The 21,109-nt window shown below is 43.5% G+C and overlaps 1 protein-coding gene across 13 annotated transcripts in view; it reads left to right on the top strand.

The window, feature by feature from the left end:
* The window catches only part of ERBB4 (erb-b2 receptor tyrosine kinase 4), a 630,732-nt gene that overhangs the window by 508,929 nt on the left and 100,694 nt on the right, over window positions 1–21,109 (top strand). For all 13 annotated transcript variants that reach the window (XR_012588529.1, XR_012588530.1, XR_012588533.1 and 10 more), the window contains one exon: window positions 18,250–18,435. Coding sequence is in view for 7 of the 13 variants with exons in the window: in XM_074596229.1 (XP_074452330.1) it covers window positions 18,250–18,435 (186 nt within the window). In the remaining 6 variants the exon portion in view is untranslated. The remainder of the gene's footprint in view (window positions 1–18,249; window positions 18,436–21,109) is intronic.

Genomic DNA, 21,109 nt, shown 5'->3' on the forward strand with positions numbered 1-21,109 from the left:
ACTGCTTTGTAAAATGCAGGTTTACCCTTTTTCTATGTATTTCTGAATATGTATTATCTCTGGAATAATTTCACAGTCTAAAGAATTTCCCCTCAGGCACTGAAGTTGTGGGGTGTAGTTTCTCCTCCCTGCTTGGCGGGTCACGCTTTGTCCTCCCGAAAGGGTGCTGGAATTTGAATTCAGAGTACAGGCGTTGTCGCTACTGGTCTGCCTGCAAGCGGGTCTGGGAGAGGAGGGTGTCTGGAGGGAATGCTGTCCTGCTCCTCGCCCTAAGTCTGGTAACAGAATATAGGTGGGTTTGGAGTTTTAGGGAGGGAAGAGAGGCTTGTTGTGAGGAAAAAAGGCAAATAGACATGTAAGAGGCTACTTGATAGTAGAACAGGGACTTATAATTTCACTTGTGAAAACAATTTCCCCTTCTTAGCCTCAAATTATTTGACTGTTGTGATTGTCTGATAAGTAGCCATTGGCCTGATAAGATGGTTTAACATCAAACCAGATGCTTGATTGATAATGTAATACATTCCGAAGTCATGCTGCAGTTGGAAAGCATTAGCAAACCATCTTTCAGGCTAAAAATATATATCTTTAAACTAACTTGTCACGGGGAAGCAGACAATTGATGAGGGCCTTTCCTCTCTAGCCCTCTAAGCTTTGTGTTTCCAGAAGTAATCCTGTGAGCCACGGTTCTGTCCAGGGTTTTGATCCACTTACAAGTTTAATCTATCCTCTCTGAACTTAAATGCTCCATTATCTGTTAGAAAATAATTAGAGGCTGCAAGCACAAGTCTGCATACACAGAGTTCCTTGGGAGTCCCTGAGCTCATTGAGATGAAGACAGTTTGACTGATGGTGGTCAGCTGATATTGGGCCAGAAGCTAATAATAGAAGGCGGCGCTGCTTAGCTAGGTGAGAAAGTTAACTTGGGAAAAATTAAACTGAAGGGTTTGGGATTTATGGTTGGAAATAAATTTCCCATTCTCATTTGTTTCCTGGTAAGAGAGCTTCAGAGGCAGTTGGTTTCTTTTACGGTTTTATAATTAAGATCTAGGGAGCTTCTTGACTTCGCCTGGACTGACTGTGGTTCCCTGCCGTCTCTAGGAGCAGCAGTCAGTGTGCTGGAGAGCATTTGTCAAGCAAAGTGTAAAGGTAATAAGTGACAATGACCTCCACCAGGCATGCAGCAAACAAATTAAAGCTGTGTATAAGAGGCTGATACCCACATCTTTTATTTATGTCTGGCCTAATTAACTAAATTAATAAAGCAGTCAGATGTCCTGTACTGCAAAAAGAAAGAGAAACACCTTTTCCTAAATTGGAAGCCTGTCTGATAGTAAAGACAAGTCCTCCAGATGTATTGAACTTACCTTTGGTTCAGAGGTCTTAAGAGGAAAAAAATCACGTAGCTGACTAGCAAAGGAGAGTTTTATTTGCTGTTCAACTGAAAACCTGCAGAGATGTGGATAAGTCTAGATGCTTGCTTTGTTTCTTCAGGTATGTCTAGATGCCGTTGTGGAAAGTACACTGGAGCAACAGCTAGCTAGCAAGTGGGGAAGGTGAGAGAAGACTTACCTGGTTTTGGTTTCCACCACTGGCATTTGATGTAGGAAGGTCCTAAACTGAAGCTTTTTGAAGCTTCCTTCCCTGGCCTACAGTGACTTTCCTAGAGTCCTTGGGGCTCCCTATGGACACGCTCCATGATGTACAGTTTCTCACTTGACACAGATGCATTTACAGTGAGTCTCCTTGTAAGATCCTGCCTTAGAGAACTATGTAAGTGAGTGGAGAAATATTTTTTCCTGTCCCTTGAATTATTTTTAATTCCTTGTATACATCTCATGCTTCCTAGCCAAGCGTTTGACCCAGGTTTTCAACAGTCCCTGTAGATGCTTCTGGCAGTTGTTGGATAGTATGTCCAGGTACCCCACAGTCATTCCACTGACTGCATGGGAAATACAGCTGAGTTAATCTTGAACCTCAGTTTAAAGGGCAGCTTTAGGATCAAATGAAATCCTTTATGGCAGCAGTGAGACATTTTTCCTTATCGTCTGCTGTCATTTGTGTAAACATCCTCCTTTACAGCTGTCATGAGGGGTCTGTGTAAGAATAGCTGATAGTGCACGGCAACGTTGCTGCACTGCCTGGCAGCGTGCTTCAGCTGCCGTTCAGACAGGTTCTCACTCCGTCATGGGAAGCTGCTGGGGTTGGGTGGCAAGGGGGGACCTAACTCATCTGACTCTAGACTGCCTTTTGTGTAGCCTCCCCTCTTCCTCCCACTTAGGCACGCTGTAAGTATAGCCACTTAGGAGGGGGAACTGTTTGCCTGTCAGTTCCCGGCACAGAAGCTCACTGCGATTGCAATTACAATTTCCAACTTGTCCAGAGATGGCAGAAATCAAGCTGTCCTTGAGAACTCTGCATACCATGCACAAGCCCCGAGAGCGATCAGCCTCTACAGAAGCTGGAAGTCTGATCACTGCTGAAGGTTAACTGCTTTTAGTCATCTGAAGATTAACTGCTTCAAGGCCACATTTCTGGTATTTCCATTTTAAGTAATAATTTTATCTATGTTTCCTTACTGCAGTAGTTTTTCCTTCCATAGTATGCGAAGGTAAGACAGGGGTACGTGCAGGGTGTGTGTGTGAATCTTCCATATGCGAGAGCATGTGGCTGTACGGAGAAAGTATATACAGAGAAAGGATTAAGTACAAGCACAGACAGACAAGCCAGGCTGTTGGGAAACAAATCTAACTCTCTAATTGAAAAATACAGCGAGGGAAAGAGGGTTTGCCTGCTATTGGTGATGGGGGACATCTGAGCCCAGCTGCAGTCGGTGGGAGCTGTGAACTCACCAGTGAATTCAGCAGGGCTGGGACTTCGCCTCCAGAGTCATCCCTACGAGAAGGGAGGGAGGACTCCCTGCCGCGGGTTAAAGAGAGAAACACATGCTTTAGTGAGTGACTGACATTACGAGTTATTCCTTAATGAGTTAGGAAGTATATTCATAAGCTTTTTGTTGATGGCAGCAGCAGAACTCCTTACTTAAAGTTTGTATTGCATTATGACATGGAAACCCTGCATAAGGTTGGGTAAATCTGTGAGTGGGGAGAAGATTAGGAAGGAGTGTTAGTTTATTCCCTGGGAAACATAGCTGTGGATTAATTGAAACCATTAAAAATTCTAATATAATTCAAAAAGTAGTTTTGGCTGTAAAGAGTGTGTGTGTGTGAAATACACATTTTGAACAGATGTCTGTCTTTTTGAAAGTATGAGTTGCACCAGTAACATGGTTAATACTTGTTGCTTTGGAGTGTAGATTTGAGCTGACAGACGAAGTCAGGTATTTGCTTCGCTGTGTGTGTTGCTGGTCTGGAGGTCAGGATCCCATAGTTGCCACTGTTTTATCAGGACATAGTAGGAAAGAACTTTTTTGAAAAAGCATTTGGAAATTGAACAGGCAAAAGATGGGAATAATACAAAAAAAAAGGCAGCGAGGTGGTGCTGTAAGCATCAAAAGTGGTACGCAATAGTTTAATTAGGAGACCTAATCAGTAGCTCTTGGGATTTGTATTTCCATGATGAGTTTTCTGTTGCTTACAGTACCATGGATCTCTAGTTCTTGGCATTGTGCTTTATGTTGCAACCCTTTACTACATGATAGATCCAGACCTGAGCCAGAGTACTCTCCTCCAGCTCCCTATTTTCCCAGGACTTACGTACGTTTTATCTGGATATGGGCTTTTAGGAGAGTGATCTTGGGCGCTTCGGTAAAAATTTCTGCTGGCTACTATAAGGCCATGAATTATGAGGACTCGCCTCCCAACATGATAGTGCCTGCAGGTGCTAGTCTTTTTATTTGCGCAACCAGCAGACGGGGTGATTTAAGGCAAAAGGGAAGGCGTTACCTGTGTAGGAACAGATCTTGCTGGAGTGGTAGGCTATAGCTGGTAGACGTGTAATTACACGCATGAGAAACAGCCTTCTTTAAACATAAGCAAAGTGACTGGGAACACTGGAATTCTTTGCAGAATCTTTCTGACATTCAGATGCAAAGTGCAGAAATAAAACTGACAAAACTTGGTAAAGTGGGAGATAAGATTATTCGATAATGCTTGATTTGCTAGGAGAAGAAGCTAACCCAGATAGCCGTTTTTAAAGCGGACTTCGGCACCAAGAACTGGGCGACTACGGCTGACTTACCACTAAAAGAAACCAAAAGCCTATATTTAAGAAACTTCCTATTGCTTTTCATTTTTTCTTTGTGCCTCCGTCTCACATCAGCAATATAAAATAGGTACATGTTAATGTTTAAATTCCTAAAGGGCAATGCTATGCCAGAATGTTGCCACACTAATAAAAAAATGTAGGTTTTTATGGGACCTCTGTTAATAAAAAAGAGGAACTGTTCCCACAGGCTTAACTGCAATGCATACCGAACAAGCCATCGCTAGGTGGAGGTTAACGGTGAATCTGGTGAGGTTTGCGGGCAAGACTGAGGAAGAAATGCCTTGATATTTAAGTCGGAGGAGCTGGCTGTAAAACTGTACATACATGCTGGCTAATCATTTTTGAAGTACACTTGTCTGTGATTTAGGGCAGTGCCAGATGGGTAGGCTATTACGTAGCAGGTTTTTCATGAGAGCAGGGCGATGGGGCTGTGCGTGAGCTCCAGCACAGGCTGCGACTCAGAGCAGCAGCACCGCAGGCAGTGGGCAGGGGCAAAGGGCCCTGGAGCATCAAGGCAATGTATTTGTCACGCCTGTGTTTATACCAAGTCAACTTGAAGTTAAGGGAGAACAAGGGGTTTTGTGTTGTAGTGAGGAAAAAGAACATCCAGGACCATTTCATACATACAAATACACAAAAACGTCCATTTTTAATAGCAATTGAAGGGTACAGAAACACAGGTTTATAGTGGCTGAACTGTCAAAATTTGAACCGTTGAATGTTTCACTGTAGAAATATATTTTATCTTCAAGTTATTTATATTTTATTTATATTTTTTATATTTATTTATTATCTTTCATTTATATTTTATCTTCACCTATTCTAAGGAACTGTTGTTTGGAACACTTTTCCCTTAGTGCTTTGTTGTAGATAACCCTTCAAAAATTAAGTGTTTTCCATGTCTCAGTGCTAATCCAGACGCCTCTGATACATCAGCGACTGTCATAGACTTATAAAAATGGAATAGTTAACATCCGTTCATATTAATATTCTACATACTATTTACAAGTGATAGTCAACTGTCCCTATCGCTGCTTGTCACATAGTTGTAGTGGAAGAAATAAGACAGGGAAATGTGGTACCTGACTGGCTTGCTGATAACCTTTATAATATTCTGCCAAGGCCTTTTAGCCTTCAGTGCAATAACCAGGATAAACAGAGACAGAGCTGAGGTCGCAGTGTGGCTGGCAGTCCGCAGAGCAGTAATTGCTGGTTTGAAATGCTTGGTCCTTCAATACTGAACCTGTACTGCCAAAAATAAAACAATTTTGCAGAGCAATATTTTCCATATTAACTTTGGTGTTGCTTCTCGTAATGTAAGGCATCTCTTGGACCTGTTAAGATCAGAAAACCTTTGTGCTGTGAAAACATGGTCAGCTTTTCCCTGCCCTGAAAGGCTTTCAGTCAAGATAGACATGACAGATAAAGGGTAGAGGAATGATTATTATTATACCCATTTATAGATGGGACTCTGTGAATTGCAACACAGATCTCATAATCTCTAAGCAAGTTATTTAATGTTTTTAAATTAATTTTTAATTTTAATTATGTTCTGGTTTTAAATTGGCTTGGAAAAGCAGATACTATATGAGATTTGTTTTCAGACAAAGCTGTTTTATCTCGTTACCCACTGAGAATGTGTCTAAAATGTTCTTTTCGAGGATCTGTTAGTCAGTGCTTTCCCCCAAGTCAGGTATTTTAAAGAAGCTGGATTATGCTTGATAGAAGGCGAACTGTGTATTAGCAACAAAAGAGAAATAGGTATTCTTACCTCTTAGAAGGTGATTACAATTATGTCCTGAAGGTTTCTGCTGTACAGAAGGCATCAGGTTTTTAAGTGCATAGACAAATACGCATTGTACGAAATAGAATGAGGTAGGTCTCAACTAGACCAGAGCCTGTTCTTATCTTAATGCTTTACATGACAAATGATATAAAAATGTTTAAGAAAATACGGTTGCGCAGATTTTTGAGCTATGTTGACAAATTGCAGCTGTGTTGCATTTGCTCAATACCAGCTTCAAAGGCATTCATTGACCGACTCGCATAGGGACATCCTGTGATGGGAAGCAGTATTGATGCAATGGTAGGAAATGGCTGAGGTACAGTCAAATAACAGTTCATCGGGTGGAAATGTAAGATCTCAATAAAGTGGGGAAGGTGGAAGAGGACTAGCTAAGGGCAGTTCCTCAGGCTTTGACGCTGAGCGGAGGTAAGGGCAGTGGACAGGCAGCCCCAGGTCGAATGTATCTGGAAACGGTCTCCAGTGTTGAGGATGCTTTTTCTGGGTAGACAGTGCCCTTGCGAGTTCAGTGGGTGGTTTGTAAATGTATGTAAAAGCAGAATTTAGCTCTGTATGTTTTCTGAAGCCAAGTGAATTGGGTTTTGTTTTTTTTTTTAAATGAAGCATTGCTGGTTGAGGTCAGTGGCTAGAGTCACCTGCTAAAGCTACAAGTCCTCTGAGAGGTCATTTTAGTAATCAAGGTGTTCGGAGGAGATTTGGAAAGAAATGGTGTTTGAAATGGGGAAAGAGAGTGAGTTTCCTTGGTGAAATACTTTCTTGGCAAAATATTGAAAAAAATTTCTTGATAAAATATATTCACTTGCTGGAATGAAAAGGAAGAGTTTCTGCTGGAGCTTTTCAGTGAGAGAGAAATGCCAGTGAATTCCTCAGCTAGATGTTTAAGAAATGTGTTAGTGACTGAAATACCTGTCTTGTCATTTTCTGAATGAACTCTGGTAGATTTCTGTTTTGAAGGCATTGGTTGTTTCAAAAGTCAGTCTGTGTTTATTAGACAGGAATTTGGTCAAATCCAAATTGGAATGTGGAACATTTTCCCATGGGTTCAGGGGGAAAGAGTGGGAGGGCTGGGGAATTTTTTCTTTAGCTGAGTAAAGGATGGGAAACATTTTCCAGTGCTAGGTCTTTTCTGAGGATCTGGATGCTGTGTCCTGTCTGATTTTAAGAAGAGCAGGGAGACACTTCTGGTTCCTCTGTGACTAATCTCTTCTGTCTGCTGAGAGCACAGTTTACGTACGATGAGAACACAGATCTGAGTGAAACAGTCCCATGGTTATTGATGTTGATGTTAATGTGACAGCTTGGTGAGCTCTCGAAGTGTCCTATCTTCAGAAAGTGGCTTAAACCACGTTGTGTCACCATGCAAGTGTTTCTAGTTCAACTAAAACTTGCAGATCAGCCCTCTGCTCTAGAGTTGAGCAGGTGCTGAGCCGCACTCGTTTTGTGACTGAGCAGTTTTATATTTTTTTGGTATTAGCAAACAAACAAAAAAACCCAACCCACGTTCAAACATTTGTGGAAAAACCCCACCTTCCCTCTCCCTTTCCCTGCTCCAGCTCCCATCAGCTCTGCTCCCAGCTGGTGGCTGCCTGCGGCAGCATGGGGTGGCCAGAGCTTGGGGCATCCCCTTCCCACGGGGGTCCCCCTGCAGCACCCCTGCTACCGCCGCCCCACCAGTCACACCCAGCGCTCCCAGTATTTGCTGTGCCGGGAGTGTCCTGAAGCTGGGAGGTATCTGCCCAGCAGCTGGGGGTAAGGAGCACATCGCTGGGCGCAGAAGGACTTGGCCGGGGTGGAGGTTCTGCCGTGGCAGGAGAAGCGCAGGTCAGGGCCCGGCCACCCCGCAGTTGGCAGAGGTGATGCAGTGCACAGGAAACAGGAGGTGTTTGAATTTTGGTGGTGGCAGTGATGTTCCTTCAAGCATTTTTTAAGAGGTTTTTTTATTTAAATATTATCTTCAGGAGAAGAGTAGGACAACAGGATGGTAAAAGAAAGAACAAAGAAAGTAGGAGAGAAAAGAGAGGAGGAAAAACTGCAGAAACTCAGGAAAAAATAGCAGGCAGAGTAACGTTGAAAGGAAGAAAGTGCTGTAACACAGGAAATGTGTCGCAGCTTTTGATGAATTTGGGGCTCATTGATGCCAGCTTGGTAAAAAACAAAAAAAAAATTTAACACTGAAACAAACAGTCCCATGAAACCTTTTTGTTTAAATATCATCATCCCTTTGCAGTACTTGAGTCCCGAGTGTGATGCTCTTAAGCAACTGAATATAGGTGAGGGAAGCATGGAGATGAGTCTATTTTGAATTCTCAGTTGAGAGAGTTGAAATACCTGGGTTATGGGCAAAATTTATCTCTGATTAAAACAACTCTTAATGTTGATAGTACACTTGATGAAATTAGGTTTCAATCTGATGCTGTCCTTTTAAATTGATCCTGAAGGAGAAAGAAGCTCTGAATGTGTGATTATGGACCTGTTGGAGCGAGTCCAGAGGAGGCCACGAAGATGCTCAGAGGGCTGGAGTACCTCTGCTGTGAGGACAGGCTGAGAGAGTTGGGGCTGGAGAAGAGAAGACTCTGGGAAGACCTTATAGTGGCCTTCCAGACCGTATAGTCCCCCTTCCTAAAGGGGGCCTACAGGAGAGAGGGGGAGGGACTCTTTATCAGGGAGTGTAGCAATAGGACGAGGGGTAGCGATTTTAAACTGAAAGAGGGTAGACTTAGATGAGATCTCAGGAAGAAATTCTTTGCTTTGAGGGTGGTGAGCCCCTGGCCCAGGTTGCTCAGAGAAGCTGTGGCTGCCCCATCCCTGGAGGGGTTCAAGGCCAGGTTGGACGGGGCTTGGAGCAACCTGGGCTGGTGGGAGGTGTCCCTGCCCAGGGCAGGGGGTGGCACTGGGTGGGCTTTAAGGTCCCTTCCAACCCAATCCATTCTGTGATTCTATGATTACAAAGTCAATCTTTTCAGTGATAGCAGCAAATTTCAAAGCAACGCCCGAAGACTTTTCAGAAAGGAGTGAGAACTTGATAGCTTTTTTTTTCTCTTATCACTCATTTTTGAGACCTTGCCATCATTCATCTTAAATCAAAAATCAAAGCAGTAACTCCCTCCATCTGAAAGGAATCTGCGGCTAAGGCTGAAAATGTTCATAAGCTGGTCAGTGGTAAGGTCTGTTTACGCTCCTGTTCGAAAAATGCTGGAATGATTGCTGGTTTTAGACCGCACATTTAAAACTTCAAACATTTTTGCTGGTTGCATCAAAATAGTAAGAAACAAATCACTTTTGACAGACTATTCTGAAATAATGATGTGTGTCACAAACTGTAAGTAAAACATTTGTCAGAATGATATGATATTTTTACAGAGAGGTGTGCACACTGTTAAAGCACTTACACCCAACAGGGGGGTGGTCAGTCTGAAACCCACCGTTACTTCTCGTCATGGCTTTCAATGGAAACATTTCTGGTTGCTGAGGTCCTGAACTCTTGGCCATTTATGCATAAAAGCGAACAGAAAATAGTCTAGATTTTACTTTCTAGTCACCAGAATCAATGTTTTCAGGCAAGGTTCACAGAAAGGCTGGTGGGAGTTGTCCCCTGACTGGATGTTTGGTGGAAAATCTTCGCGTAGCTTGTTGTGCACTAGAGGGTTGTTCCTTTAGACTTTGAGACTCCTCCTCAGCTGTCTGACACAGGCTCTGATGAATTGGGAGACTTAATTCGTACAAAGTCAGCAGGGAGAAGTAAGAAGTATCTGGTGTGTGTGTTCTTCAAAATGTATCTCCTACACTTTCAAGCATTTCAGCATGTGCTTAACTCCAAGCATTTGACCCTGCTGGAGTCAGCATGGTTACCCATGTCCTCAGTGTTTGCAGGACAGGGATCACAGTACTGCTTTTCTTTTTTTTTTTTTTTTAATGTAGTTTATATTGCTCCAAAATCTATAGTTAGCCACATTTGCTTCTATAAGCGCGTGAAGGTATCTATTCCTGCATGAATAGGAGCTACTGTTTCTCTAAGGTGGGCACGGAATGTTTGACCCAGCAGTCTGTAACCTTTGTCACCTTTGAGAGGGAGAGCTTTCAAATCCTTGGATAGTGCCAGTTTCAAGTAAGGGTTTGGAGGAAAGTGGGGCATCTCTCGGATGCATTTGAACCGCATGGGGCAATTGCACGCGTTTGAATTCAGTGTCAGCAGTGCAGGCTGTGCCTCTGCAGCACCGAGTCAGGAAGAGCGCATCCCCGCTCTGCTGGGTGCTGTGACACCCGGGAGGCTCAGAGGGTTTGCCTGGTCTGAGAAATGCCGCACACTTAAGCACGCAAACCACCTCCAGAGAAGGCTGTGCAGTGCCGCAGCCAGAGACCAGCTCTGCTCCTGGGCTGTGGAGAGCACATTACTCAGGTGTTGTAGCAGCCTTGCTGATGGACACGCTGCAGCCTGGGTGCAGGAGGGGACGCTGACCTGGAGCCAGCTTCTGCCGATGGCACTAGCTCGGTCACAGCCAAGAGAGTGGTACTTGCCTGATGCTGGTTACATCACATTTGTGCGTGATAGACCACAGTGTGTGGTCCCTGCTGTGGAATTTTATTTTCTTTTATTTTTCGGTCTTAGTTTTTATTCTAGAAAGTTTTGGGTGTAGTGGCACACCCGGCAGCTGGATTTCCAGACCTTTCTGAAAGAATCTCACCATTTAATGGTGCAGCACACTTGTACTCCAGTCTGAGTATGCACTAACTCCACTTACTGCCCAATGGACCTCTTCTCAAGCTCCTCATTGGCAAGTGAACTCAAAAAAGCTCACGTCTCTTATGTCCCAAAGAGATAAAGTCTGAAACCACCCATTCAAAGCCAGTAGTCTCTTTAATCGTAAGGGTTTGTCCTAACTCTGAAGAAACACACATTAACAAGACTCCTACTGTTATCTTTTCTGTTTGGTCCCATACAGCTTCCTTAACATGGCTTCCTAAAGCAGAACAAGCCCAGGGGGAGTTTCAAGGAGATGGTGGACAGTGCAAAACTCTAGCAGACAGCCTGTTAGACTTCCTTAATAACAGGGCCTGGATTTAGACCTCTAGTTATTTCTTGCTGTGCCAGCTAAACTCGGTGTTCCCCCAAAGAAAAAGCGGTTGGTTGTGTGAGTGTGCCTATAGGATTTGGAGCTGAATGTGCACTGTTACACCTCTGTGCAACCACCAGCGATGAAACTGTACCTACTGTAAGTACTCATCTTGCTTTATGCTTGTAGTATGGATGTGGATGTATAGAAAGATTCATTTTTTTAAAAAAATACCTTCATTTCCTCCCGAGTCCTGCTTCTTCAGTGAGAAATTGAGAGAATTTGTAGTACGCAACCTAGGAGGTTGTATCCCAGGAGGATACAGCGACAGAAAAACCTGTTTTGTTACAGGACACTGGATGTGCTACCATACTCGTATGAGCCAAGTTAAAGTGCGTAGCTCAGTCCTGCAGTAGTGACCTCAAGCTTTAGTCTGCCCTTGCAGCATTTAAGTGTCGTTCGCTGTATTACACAGCGGTAAAAGGGGTTATAGAAGCTGTTGCCAAGTCCCAAATAAGACTTTTACCTGAAAGTGCCCCATTAATGTGTCTGCTCCTAATGACTATGAAACGGTTCTTGGAAAAACAGCTGTGGCAATTGATGCTGCTACTGCCCTGCCTGTGTTTGCTGCTGTCCCGCTGGGGGACTGACGTATCCCTTGGTGCTCCCCATGGCTGCGTCTCTCATTTCATGTTCAGAAATTTCAGACGTTTCAACAGGAGCTTCCTAGAGGATATCTGCCCAAGCGGTGAAAGATTGCAGCCCAAGGGTTGAAAGTCTAGCGATGCTGTAAAGCAATTGAAAACAGCATCTTGCACGGGAAGTACGGGGGAAATACAACAATGGGTGTCAGTGCCATAGGATAAATGTGGGCGTTGTTGAGTGTATGTTGTGCTCTGTCTCAGCTTAAGTAATGGTGCAGACTGCATAGGCTAAAACATTTGTAAGACCTAGCAGACAGACAAAAGGCATTGAAAATATGTTGGACAGTAATTGGATCTGCCCCGAAGCAGTCAGACGCGCATTCCAGACAGGTGTTTGCCCTAGCCATTGGAACATTGTAAAATGAATGTAAAAAGCAGTGTACTCACTGTAGTATCTCTCCTGTTACCGCAGCACAGCTTGTGCTTTCAGAAAAATGCACAGCACAGTCTGAAGTCAGCTTTTAACTACATTTATTTACTCGACAATGATTAGAAAAAACAGATGGATTGTTCTTTTCTGGCTTCTTTTGTTTTGTTTTGTTTGAGGGCATTTTATGGTGAGAATGGTTAGAAGCCGAAGGTTGGGAAACCAAAGATTTTTCAGACTTTGTCCCTGCTTACTGAATACTTTATCGGGTATATATATGTTCATCTGGCTTAACTGGAGCAGTAAAATTTACCCTGGGCTTGCTGAACTGGGGCAGCAGATGTGTGATACTTCTCTGGAACAGGGACTGTGTTTCTCCTGCAGTGGCTCTGAGGGACAGCATGTGTCTGTGGAGCACTGGGAAGGGATGTTGGCTACCTGTAAGTGGGCTTCCCCCAGGGCTCTTGGTTGGTGCCTGGGAAGCTCATGTGTTAAAGAGCCAGTCTTCAGAAGGAGCATCTTTTCCTTTTTGACAGATACTTAAATCTGATATAAGGAGATAATCAATATTGCTTCGAATGCTAATTCTCTTGTTAAGTGAAGTCTTCAGCACCAAGAAGATGAGGTTCTCAAACGCTGCAGTAGAAGGTGCCGGGATCCACCACGCGGTACAGGACTGTTAATGACACAGCCTGTTAACATGTTTCAGAGCCTCCATAAGCAGCCGAGGGAAGGTCTCTTGACCCATTCTGATGGTCAGATTGGCAGGGTGAAGGTTCACTGTCAGCCCTGCCCGGTTCCAGGACCCCAGGGGATCTCAGGAGTTGTCTGTATGCCATGTCCAGCATTTCAGGAAGAGTCTGGCCAGGGATGCTTGGCCGGGTACTTGAACTGGTGTATTAATTAATGAGGACGTGTTCTGGAAGAGAGTTGTGTCCTGGACTGCTCTGGATGGCTGTCATGGTTTAGCCGCAGCTGGCTGGTATCACATGGCTGCTGGTCACTACTGCCCACTGTGGGATGGGGAGGAGAATCGGGAGAAAGGGGTGAAACTCGTGGGTTGGGATAAAGACAGTTTAATAGAACAGCAAAGGAAGAGAGAAATAACAATAATACTGATAAAGGAATATACAAAGCGAGTGATACACAGTGCAGCTGCTCACCACCCAGAACCCAATACCCAGCCTACTCCCAAGCAGCGATGCCTACCCCTGAGCCAACCCCCCCCCAGTTACAGAGCATGAGGCCATATGGTATCAAATATCCCTTTGGCTAGTTTGGGTCAGTTGTCCTGGCTGTGCCCCCTCCCAGCTTCTTTTGAAAATTAACTGTATCCCAGCCGAAACCAGGACAGTGGAGAATAAATTTTCAACGTAGGCATGAGTATGGCGTTATTTTACTGCTAGTGGCACATGCAGCTTGCTGAGTCCACTGCTTTACAAACTAACTGGTCAGAGAAACATAACCTGTATCAAAGGATGCTCTTCGGGGACCGTCATGCTGGCTAATGTTTATGTTCAGTTGTCAGTTGTAATTGTTAGCAATAACACATCAAAGTAGGAAATGGGGAAGTTAAATACCATCTTATAAAACGTACTGTAGGTGTTACTCAGAGCACTGTGGAAACTCCTTCTTCTCAGAGTCTTGAGAATTGTTTTTATTTCCTCATCCTCAAAGGCTGAAACGAAAATCCTGCTTTAGTTGGATTTTGAGTTACTTTTCGGAAACAGCAGTCAAATTAAAGGCATTTCAAACATGACTGCAGAGTATGGATAGATCAGGAAACAATTTTAGGTGGGATTTTCAAAGCCATCTAAGGAATGAAGGCGACTTAAGTGACTGGTGAGAAACGAGTGGCCGGTTCCCTTCATCTGTGTTGACAAGTGCTTGCAGCCTGGATGTGACTATGCATTGATCGTTACAGAAACGGCCAGTTCTTGTGACTTAAATTAGCTCTACCTACCTAAGCGTGTTTTGGCAGTCTAACTGAGGTGCTCTGAGGCTTCTGCTGGCCTCTCGCTGTGGGTAGCGCTTGCACCTCCTCAGCCCCTATTGACACAGCTGCTCGGGCAGAAACTGCACTCCTAAGTCTAGTGATGGCTCACTGGGACCTACAAACCCACCCTCTTGGGTATGCTATTGTGTTACTAAATGCACGTGACAGATCAGCGTAAAGCATTAAAATGTTATTGTTTAATGTAGGGTTGTGTATATAAATCACAGGAGTTGAGCTTAATGTGGCAATAATTCAGCCACCTTCAAAAGGGATAGAAGAGAGGAAAGATCAATGTGACATGATTTCTTTGTACAAAATAGCATATCGAAGAAGTATATTACTGAGCTGAACGTGGAAGGCTCAATTAAAGTCACCTGCTATTCTGTCTGTGACGAGGCTGGGGGGACACAGCAATGGCCCTGTCAAGCTACCTGTGGGATTAGCTGCCTTCTGCATCAAAATCTTTCTTTACCTGCCTTCCCTCGGACATATTAACACTGTAAGCACTGAGTGAATAGAATGTACATACACAGCCTTGGTTTTAAGTAACTCATTTGAGATCTTGTAGCCTCAGCTGGTCAGGGCTCACCGTAGACTGCAAAATACATTTTAGAGGCAAGGGCAAGCGGAGCTCCACAACTGCTACCTGCGTCTGGGCTGGCTGGTTTGTAGCTGTCCTGGCTGTGGCTGCCGCGCACTGCTGGGAGAGTTAATACCTGAGCAGCAACAGTAGCATAAACAAACTGCAGGAAGAGATTTGGGTTGGCTGGGGGGTTACTCTTGTGATAATACTTCTTGCTCCTGCAGACAGATGAAGGAGGGTGCCTGATGTCCGATAGGAGCCTTTCAAAACTGTCACCACTCCTGTCGTTTCTCAGACGCTAGCGTGAGCATGTGATGTTACAAAGACTCTGACTCCTGGGGGAAAGATAAAGTACCATAACATAATAATTTCTCTCCCCTCCTCCCCTTTTCTATTTCAGCCTTCGAAGGGGTTTTTTTTCAGGAGGGAAAGATAAAGTGGTCTGGGGCTCAGTTCGCACTTCGGCTCCAGGCTTCCTGCGTGACTGTGGGTAGTGGGTTGTGCGTTTCTGTACCTCAGTTTCCTCTCCATTAAATTAGGCACAGTTTTAAAATCATTCGTGTAATTGTGCCAACTGAGTACAGAGGTCTGCAGACATAAGAGATGGGAAATTGCAGAGGCCAGTTTTAAAAGATGCCAGTGTCATACAGCCAAGTCAGGGAGTTTAGGTGCTTTACCTGTTTAAACGTTATAGAAAATTTAATTGGGAACCAGGCTGCAGAGTGCCTAAGTGCGGTGGAGATTGTAGCTCTAGGGTCTTTTGTGTCCAAACAGATTTTAAAAAGGGGACCCGTATTCCTTATTTGCTGAACAGATTTTTAAAATGTTACTAAGTCATTATGTTCCTGTTGTTGTTGTTTGTCTGTTTTGTCTAATTAGGCTCTAGCAGAACAATTGCAATCTCTTTTACTTTGTGTTTGTGCTGTGCCGGATAGGCATAACCCTGAATTTAGTTCTCCTGTAGATGATAGTTCAATAAAAATAACAATACTTTTACTAATGAGAATAACTACGTGAAGCCAGGATTCGTGCTCACTTAGTATCCATTAGTGACTTAGATCTATAATGAAGGCTTCCCTGCTCTCTGTTATGTGCCTCAGTTTGTTACAGAGCAGTCCATAATATTTTATTAACAACATTTTAATTTTTTCTGGAACCATTGCCCAAAACTGTTGGAAGAATATGTGCTTTCCCGTAACATCAGAATGAGACAAATGACACTGCTTGCTTTTCTTACCGTACAGAAGTGTCTTTCCTCTGGATTTAGACTTGTAAGTGGCAAGTAGCTGGAGACTAATGGAGCGCATGCTTCAAAGCTTTCCATCTAGTCCCTTGGTGAGCAAAAAGAATGTATTTTCTATGTTCTAATCAGTCCTCATCACAAAGAAAAGTACTCCTGCTCCAAGTTCCTGGAGAAACTCTTATCTTTACTCAGAGAGGGGGAGGGCAACAAGTCCTATCCCCCTATGCACGTGCAGGAGAAAATGAATGGGGTAAGAAGAGAAAATGAGGCCAAGTAATTTTGTGCTCTGACACTGGGTAATGCACCTGTCAACAGGTATTTATTCTGATGGCCCTCAGTGACAGTTTCTAGTGACAGCAGAAGAGAGGCTAAAAAGGAGAGCCTGTATATACCCGTTGAGTGAGCAAAAACTATATTAATTTGAATGTGAACAAAACTACTTAAATTAAGATCCCTTTTCTAATTTGTTACATTGGAATCTTCCTCAGAGCTCCTCCTCCAATCATCCCATCAAATAGCCCCTATTTATTCATTTATTTATTTTATATCTTCACATACATTTAGGAAGAAAAAGGAAGGAGATGCTCCCCCCCAATGGAGGCCATCTGCTCTTTTCTTATTGGGGGGAAAAAACCCTACAATTAGTGTCTTGTTCATCTTTTCGTTTTAACAAAAAAAGAGAGGGAAAGAAAGAGAGAGAACTATTATGCAAATACTCTGCAATTTGGTTTCAAATATTCTTTGTACTATGATGAGCAATTTCCTTTAATACAAACTCAGCCTACTTGCCAGGACTTTTTTTTGCCTTAATATAGGGAAAGAAAAAACCCCACTTTTGTGAGTTGGGGGGGGCATGCTGTGTTCCTCTGATGCCAACTTTTTCTCATTCTTTTTTTCTATCTTTCTTTCTTTGGCGCTATTACAGCTGTTATTCTTTAAGTTGTCAGAAAGATGTCATATGGGTTTTTTGAGAAAGAGAGAGAACTAAAATAGCTTTACAAAGCCACAGTTTCATCTCACTTTTCATTGTTCCATTGCCATGATGAAACGGTCTTGAAATGGAGGACTCAGCTCGGTGAATGAGAGAGAAAAGCTTTCTCCCTGCCTAAATGAATGCCAGTTGCTTGTGATGGCAGCGTTACCTCTAGGAACGGATAGGTAGTTTTTTAATATGGAGCTCCAATGCTGTTTGTCAGTGGTAGAAACTTTAGGGCCAACTGGTGTAGCCAAGAGTAGGGCCTTCTGGTCCTTGGAATGGGACAACCCAGCTAGCCAGCTGAAAACCTCTGAAAACTTATTATTCGAAAAAGATAAATATAGAAGAAAGAAAGGAATATAATCTCCTATTTGTTATGTGGGAAGCTGAGCCATAGAAAAAACAAAATAACTCACCCACGATCTATTGGTGGAGGACTTTGGAAGAATCAGAAGCGGAGCTAAGAGGCGCAGATTTAGGGAAGCGCTGCTTTGTGTAGTGCTCTGCTTGTGGCAGCCTCCGGAGAGGCGGGACCGGTGCTGCAGCTGCTCGCTGTCACGACCGCTGCTTTGGGCTGTTGCTGTACAGCAGTCATAGAGGCGGTAGCATGGTCATATCCTAACGGTTTAACAGATCTCCCGATTTTCAGTAGGACTTAGGAGCACCGGACACATTTGAAAAGCCCACAGTAAACCTTTTGTTTCTTAACCCTTTGCAGGTTGAACTTTGGGAAGGCTTCAATTGACATATAAAAGTTACATGCTTAAGCCTATAAAATACTAAGCATAAAATCTTCGATCCAGTAAGGCATTTTAGCCCAGCTTAATCAAATATCTTGTCAAATAAGACCTAACATCAGACTATACACAAGCAGCATGGTTTGCTTGCATTGAAAAAAAAGTGGATGACTAATGGATTAGCCACAAATTGGGAAAATATACTCAAGAAACAAAATTAAGGGAACTAAAACAATACCAATGGGACCTTTAAGTAAAGTCAAATGCGTCACACTTACCTCTGCTTCTGTGGCTGTATCAGGACAGGAAATATAGGGCCATTCGGAATTTCTGATCTGAGCCTTCCCTGGATCTGTTCAGACAGGCTGACCCGTTGCTTGGGGCTCCTTACATCAAGTGTACATCGGTCTGGGTTCTGCCAAGCACTGGATAGACAACTCGGGAATTCATGGTACTTAGGGGACACTGATCCCCTTTAGATGCTCTATGGGAAATGGGAAATCTTCTCTGCATAGAGTCATTGAGCACACTGGAGTAACTGGGTCACTTTTGTTGTTACAGGAAGCCCTTATCATGGCCAGCATGGACCACCCGCACCTGGTGAGACTCCTGGGTGTTTGCTTGAGCCCGACCATTCAGCTAGTCACTCAGCTGATGCCTCACGGCTGCCTGTTGGATTATGTTCATGAACATAAGGATAATATCGGCTCCCAGCTTCTGCTAAACTGGTGTGTCCAAATAGCTAAGGTATGTGGTTCGTGTTGCTCTTTTTTTTGTCGTTTTCATAACTAACTGAAAAACGTGCCGTGTAAAAAAAAAAAAAAAAGAAACAAAAAAATTGTTGTTTTATTTTTTTTCAGGTGTGTTTTTGTTTTCAAGAGGGTTGGGTAGTTCTTGAAATACATGCTATTTTGGCTGCTTACAGTATTATTGATTACTTGTTACTATGCAAACCAAAGTTTTTCTTGACTGTCTTTCCAACTCAGCATTAATGGGGGGTCTTTTGGGGGAAAAAGAAAAAAAGGTAGGGGAAGAAGGCCCCTGTGTGACATCTGGGGCTGAGTACAGAATGATTTTTCAGCCCATTCTACTGTTCACTATCTATAGATACTGATTTAACCTGATTGTACTTTTCAACCTTTCTGAATCTGCATTGCCAGTTAAATGCTGATACGCCATCCATTGGCTGCCCCCACACTGCCGAGAAGATAAATATTCACTTCATGTCGCTCCTTTGGGAACCACCGTGGTTCTGCTGTTTTTAAGACCGATCACAACAGCTGAGGCTGGAGGGTAACATTGCTCATCTCTGCAGAACGGGAAATCTCAAGGGCTGGATCCTTCTTTGCTTGCTGTGGTGTAATGCTCTCTGCCTTCATGTGGGCTCTGAGGAGCAAGAGTGAAGCCATTATCGTTCATATCCACTTCAGCTGAGGTGGAACAGAGTATAGGTCAGAAATGCAGCCCTAATGTAATCCTTGCAAAATGTTGTAGGTGTGTTTAGGTATACAGTGTTGTGCTAAGTCCCAAGTTATTGATAATCAGTTGCACAGAGTAACAAGATCTGGGAGTGTAGGGGGCCGTAGCGTTTATCCATTTTAAAGGCTCTTGCAGCTAGGGTTGTGTACAATGATGTTACCAGAAATGAGAATCTGGAACCCACTTTTTATTTAGAGTTATTTAAAGTTTTAGATTATTTAGGTGCTTGTTACATACAAATTTGTGCCACAGACTGCCCTCTTATTTTTAATCTGCAGCCTCAAGTGAATTTTGCTACAATTTGTATTACGAAATCTGAATTCAAATTGTGATGTTAAACTTCTAGCGCTGGAGAGAAACCTGGAGATTCAGCAATTGTTTTGCTGGACCGAAAAGCAGACATTGTGTAAACATCCACTTCTTTTAAAATCTTAAACGCAAAATACTGTCTGACAAATTCAGCTAGCCCTGCAATTTTCTTCAAGGAGAGGAGGAGTATGAGGTTCATCATTAACAGGGACTATTTTCTCCCCAGGATCAGACCTGTTGTCAAACCCGGCTGAAGGTGACAGTAGATGCCATGACCATAATGCTGGGTAGAGGGGTTGATCCGTGGAAGGGGTGGGGGCAGTCCCAAACCCACCTTCTGATGTGGGTGATTGTGCTGCGCTGTGGTGGTAAAGCAGCCAGAGCTGCACGGAATGTTGGAACACACTGATGGGGATTGACTGTATCTGGAGATCTGCAAGGGTTTATTTAGGGCTGTTATCAGACCAAAGAAGGTGGGGGAGAAAATACATATTCCTGTTTGAGTCCTCAACACAACCTCCTTCCCATCTGTTCTCCGCTCTCTTGATTGATAGTGGCTGTTATTATTTATTACAGAACATTTACACAGTGGCATACGTGAAAAGATAATCCACCTTTATTTTCAGCTTGTAAATGCATGTGGCCATTGACTCATTGGACTAATGTACTTGCTGATGGACAAGGAGTACTTGCTTTGCTGTGGGCTTCGTGTGGGCAGCTGATTCAGTGCAGCAAATAGCTCGATCCATGCCAGAGGCTGACAGAGCTGTGGGAGGGTCCGTGGAAGGCAGGTCATGGTTTTCCCATGGTGATTCCTATCAAAGTGAAACAGGTTCTAAACTGATTTCCATTGTAAATGGTTTCAGCGTAACGTGGGGATTGGATTTAAGTACGGTCATTTGAAAATCATCGCCTGCTGGTTTTCTTGATCACCGTGTGATGTGGGAGGAGAAGATGAGGTAGTACAGATACTGGAGTTCTGAGATGGTGGATAACCAAGCGGTGCAAAGAAGTGAGATCGTAGGCCTAATATTAACTGCTGAAGTGTCAGGAAGAGAAAGGGAGTTTCTTTGTAACAAAAGGTGGCCTATTATTGAGGGGGTGTTTAGTGAAGCTTAGTTAGTTTATTAAAGTTTAATTAAATTCATCTTCTTCTGCATCATAATAATCTTAAGGTTAATTTTGCCTTGGCCTCATGTTACAGCATGAAGCTCGTCCACTCAGCTACAGCTTGGAGACAGCAGCAAGTGACTGTTTTCTTGAAAAAGTGCAGTTATTGGTACATATGGCTGACCTCTTATCTCTGGGCTAGCGCAGTTTGGATTATTTTCTCCTTGGTTTCTTCATGTGTCTCTTCCCCTTCTCTTATTTTTCCTGCGGTGGTTGGTACTGGGCATGGAGAGAATCAGTACGTTTCTGACAGGGAGTTCTGCGTTTTGCTGCTTTTGTGTGTGTGTCAGTGGTGTCTGGTAGGGGATGGATGGCTTGGTAGAGCTGAGAAGGTCACCAGAGGTACTGACTGCCTCCGTACCATGCCGCTGTGGTGCAATCCCATTGTGGAGGTGGACTCCAAAGAAGTAAAATGTACCTTTAACTCTTTATTTTTTTTCTTGTCTTTGGAGACTTGAATGAC

Source organism: Larus michahellis, chromosome 7 (genome assembly GCF_964199755.1).
Source record: "Larus michahellis chromosome 7, bLarMic1.1, whole genome shotgun sequence".
Lineage (NCBI taxonomy): Eukaryota > Metazoa > Chordata > Aves > Charadriiformes > Laridae > Larus > Larus michahellis.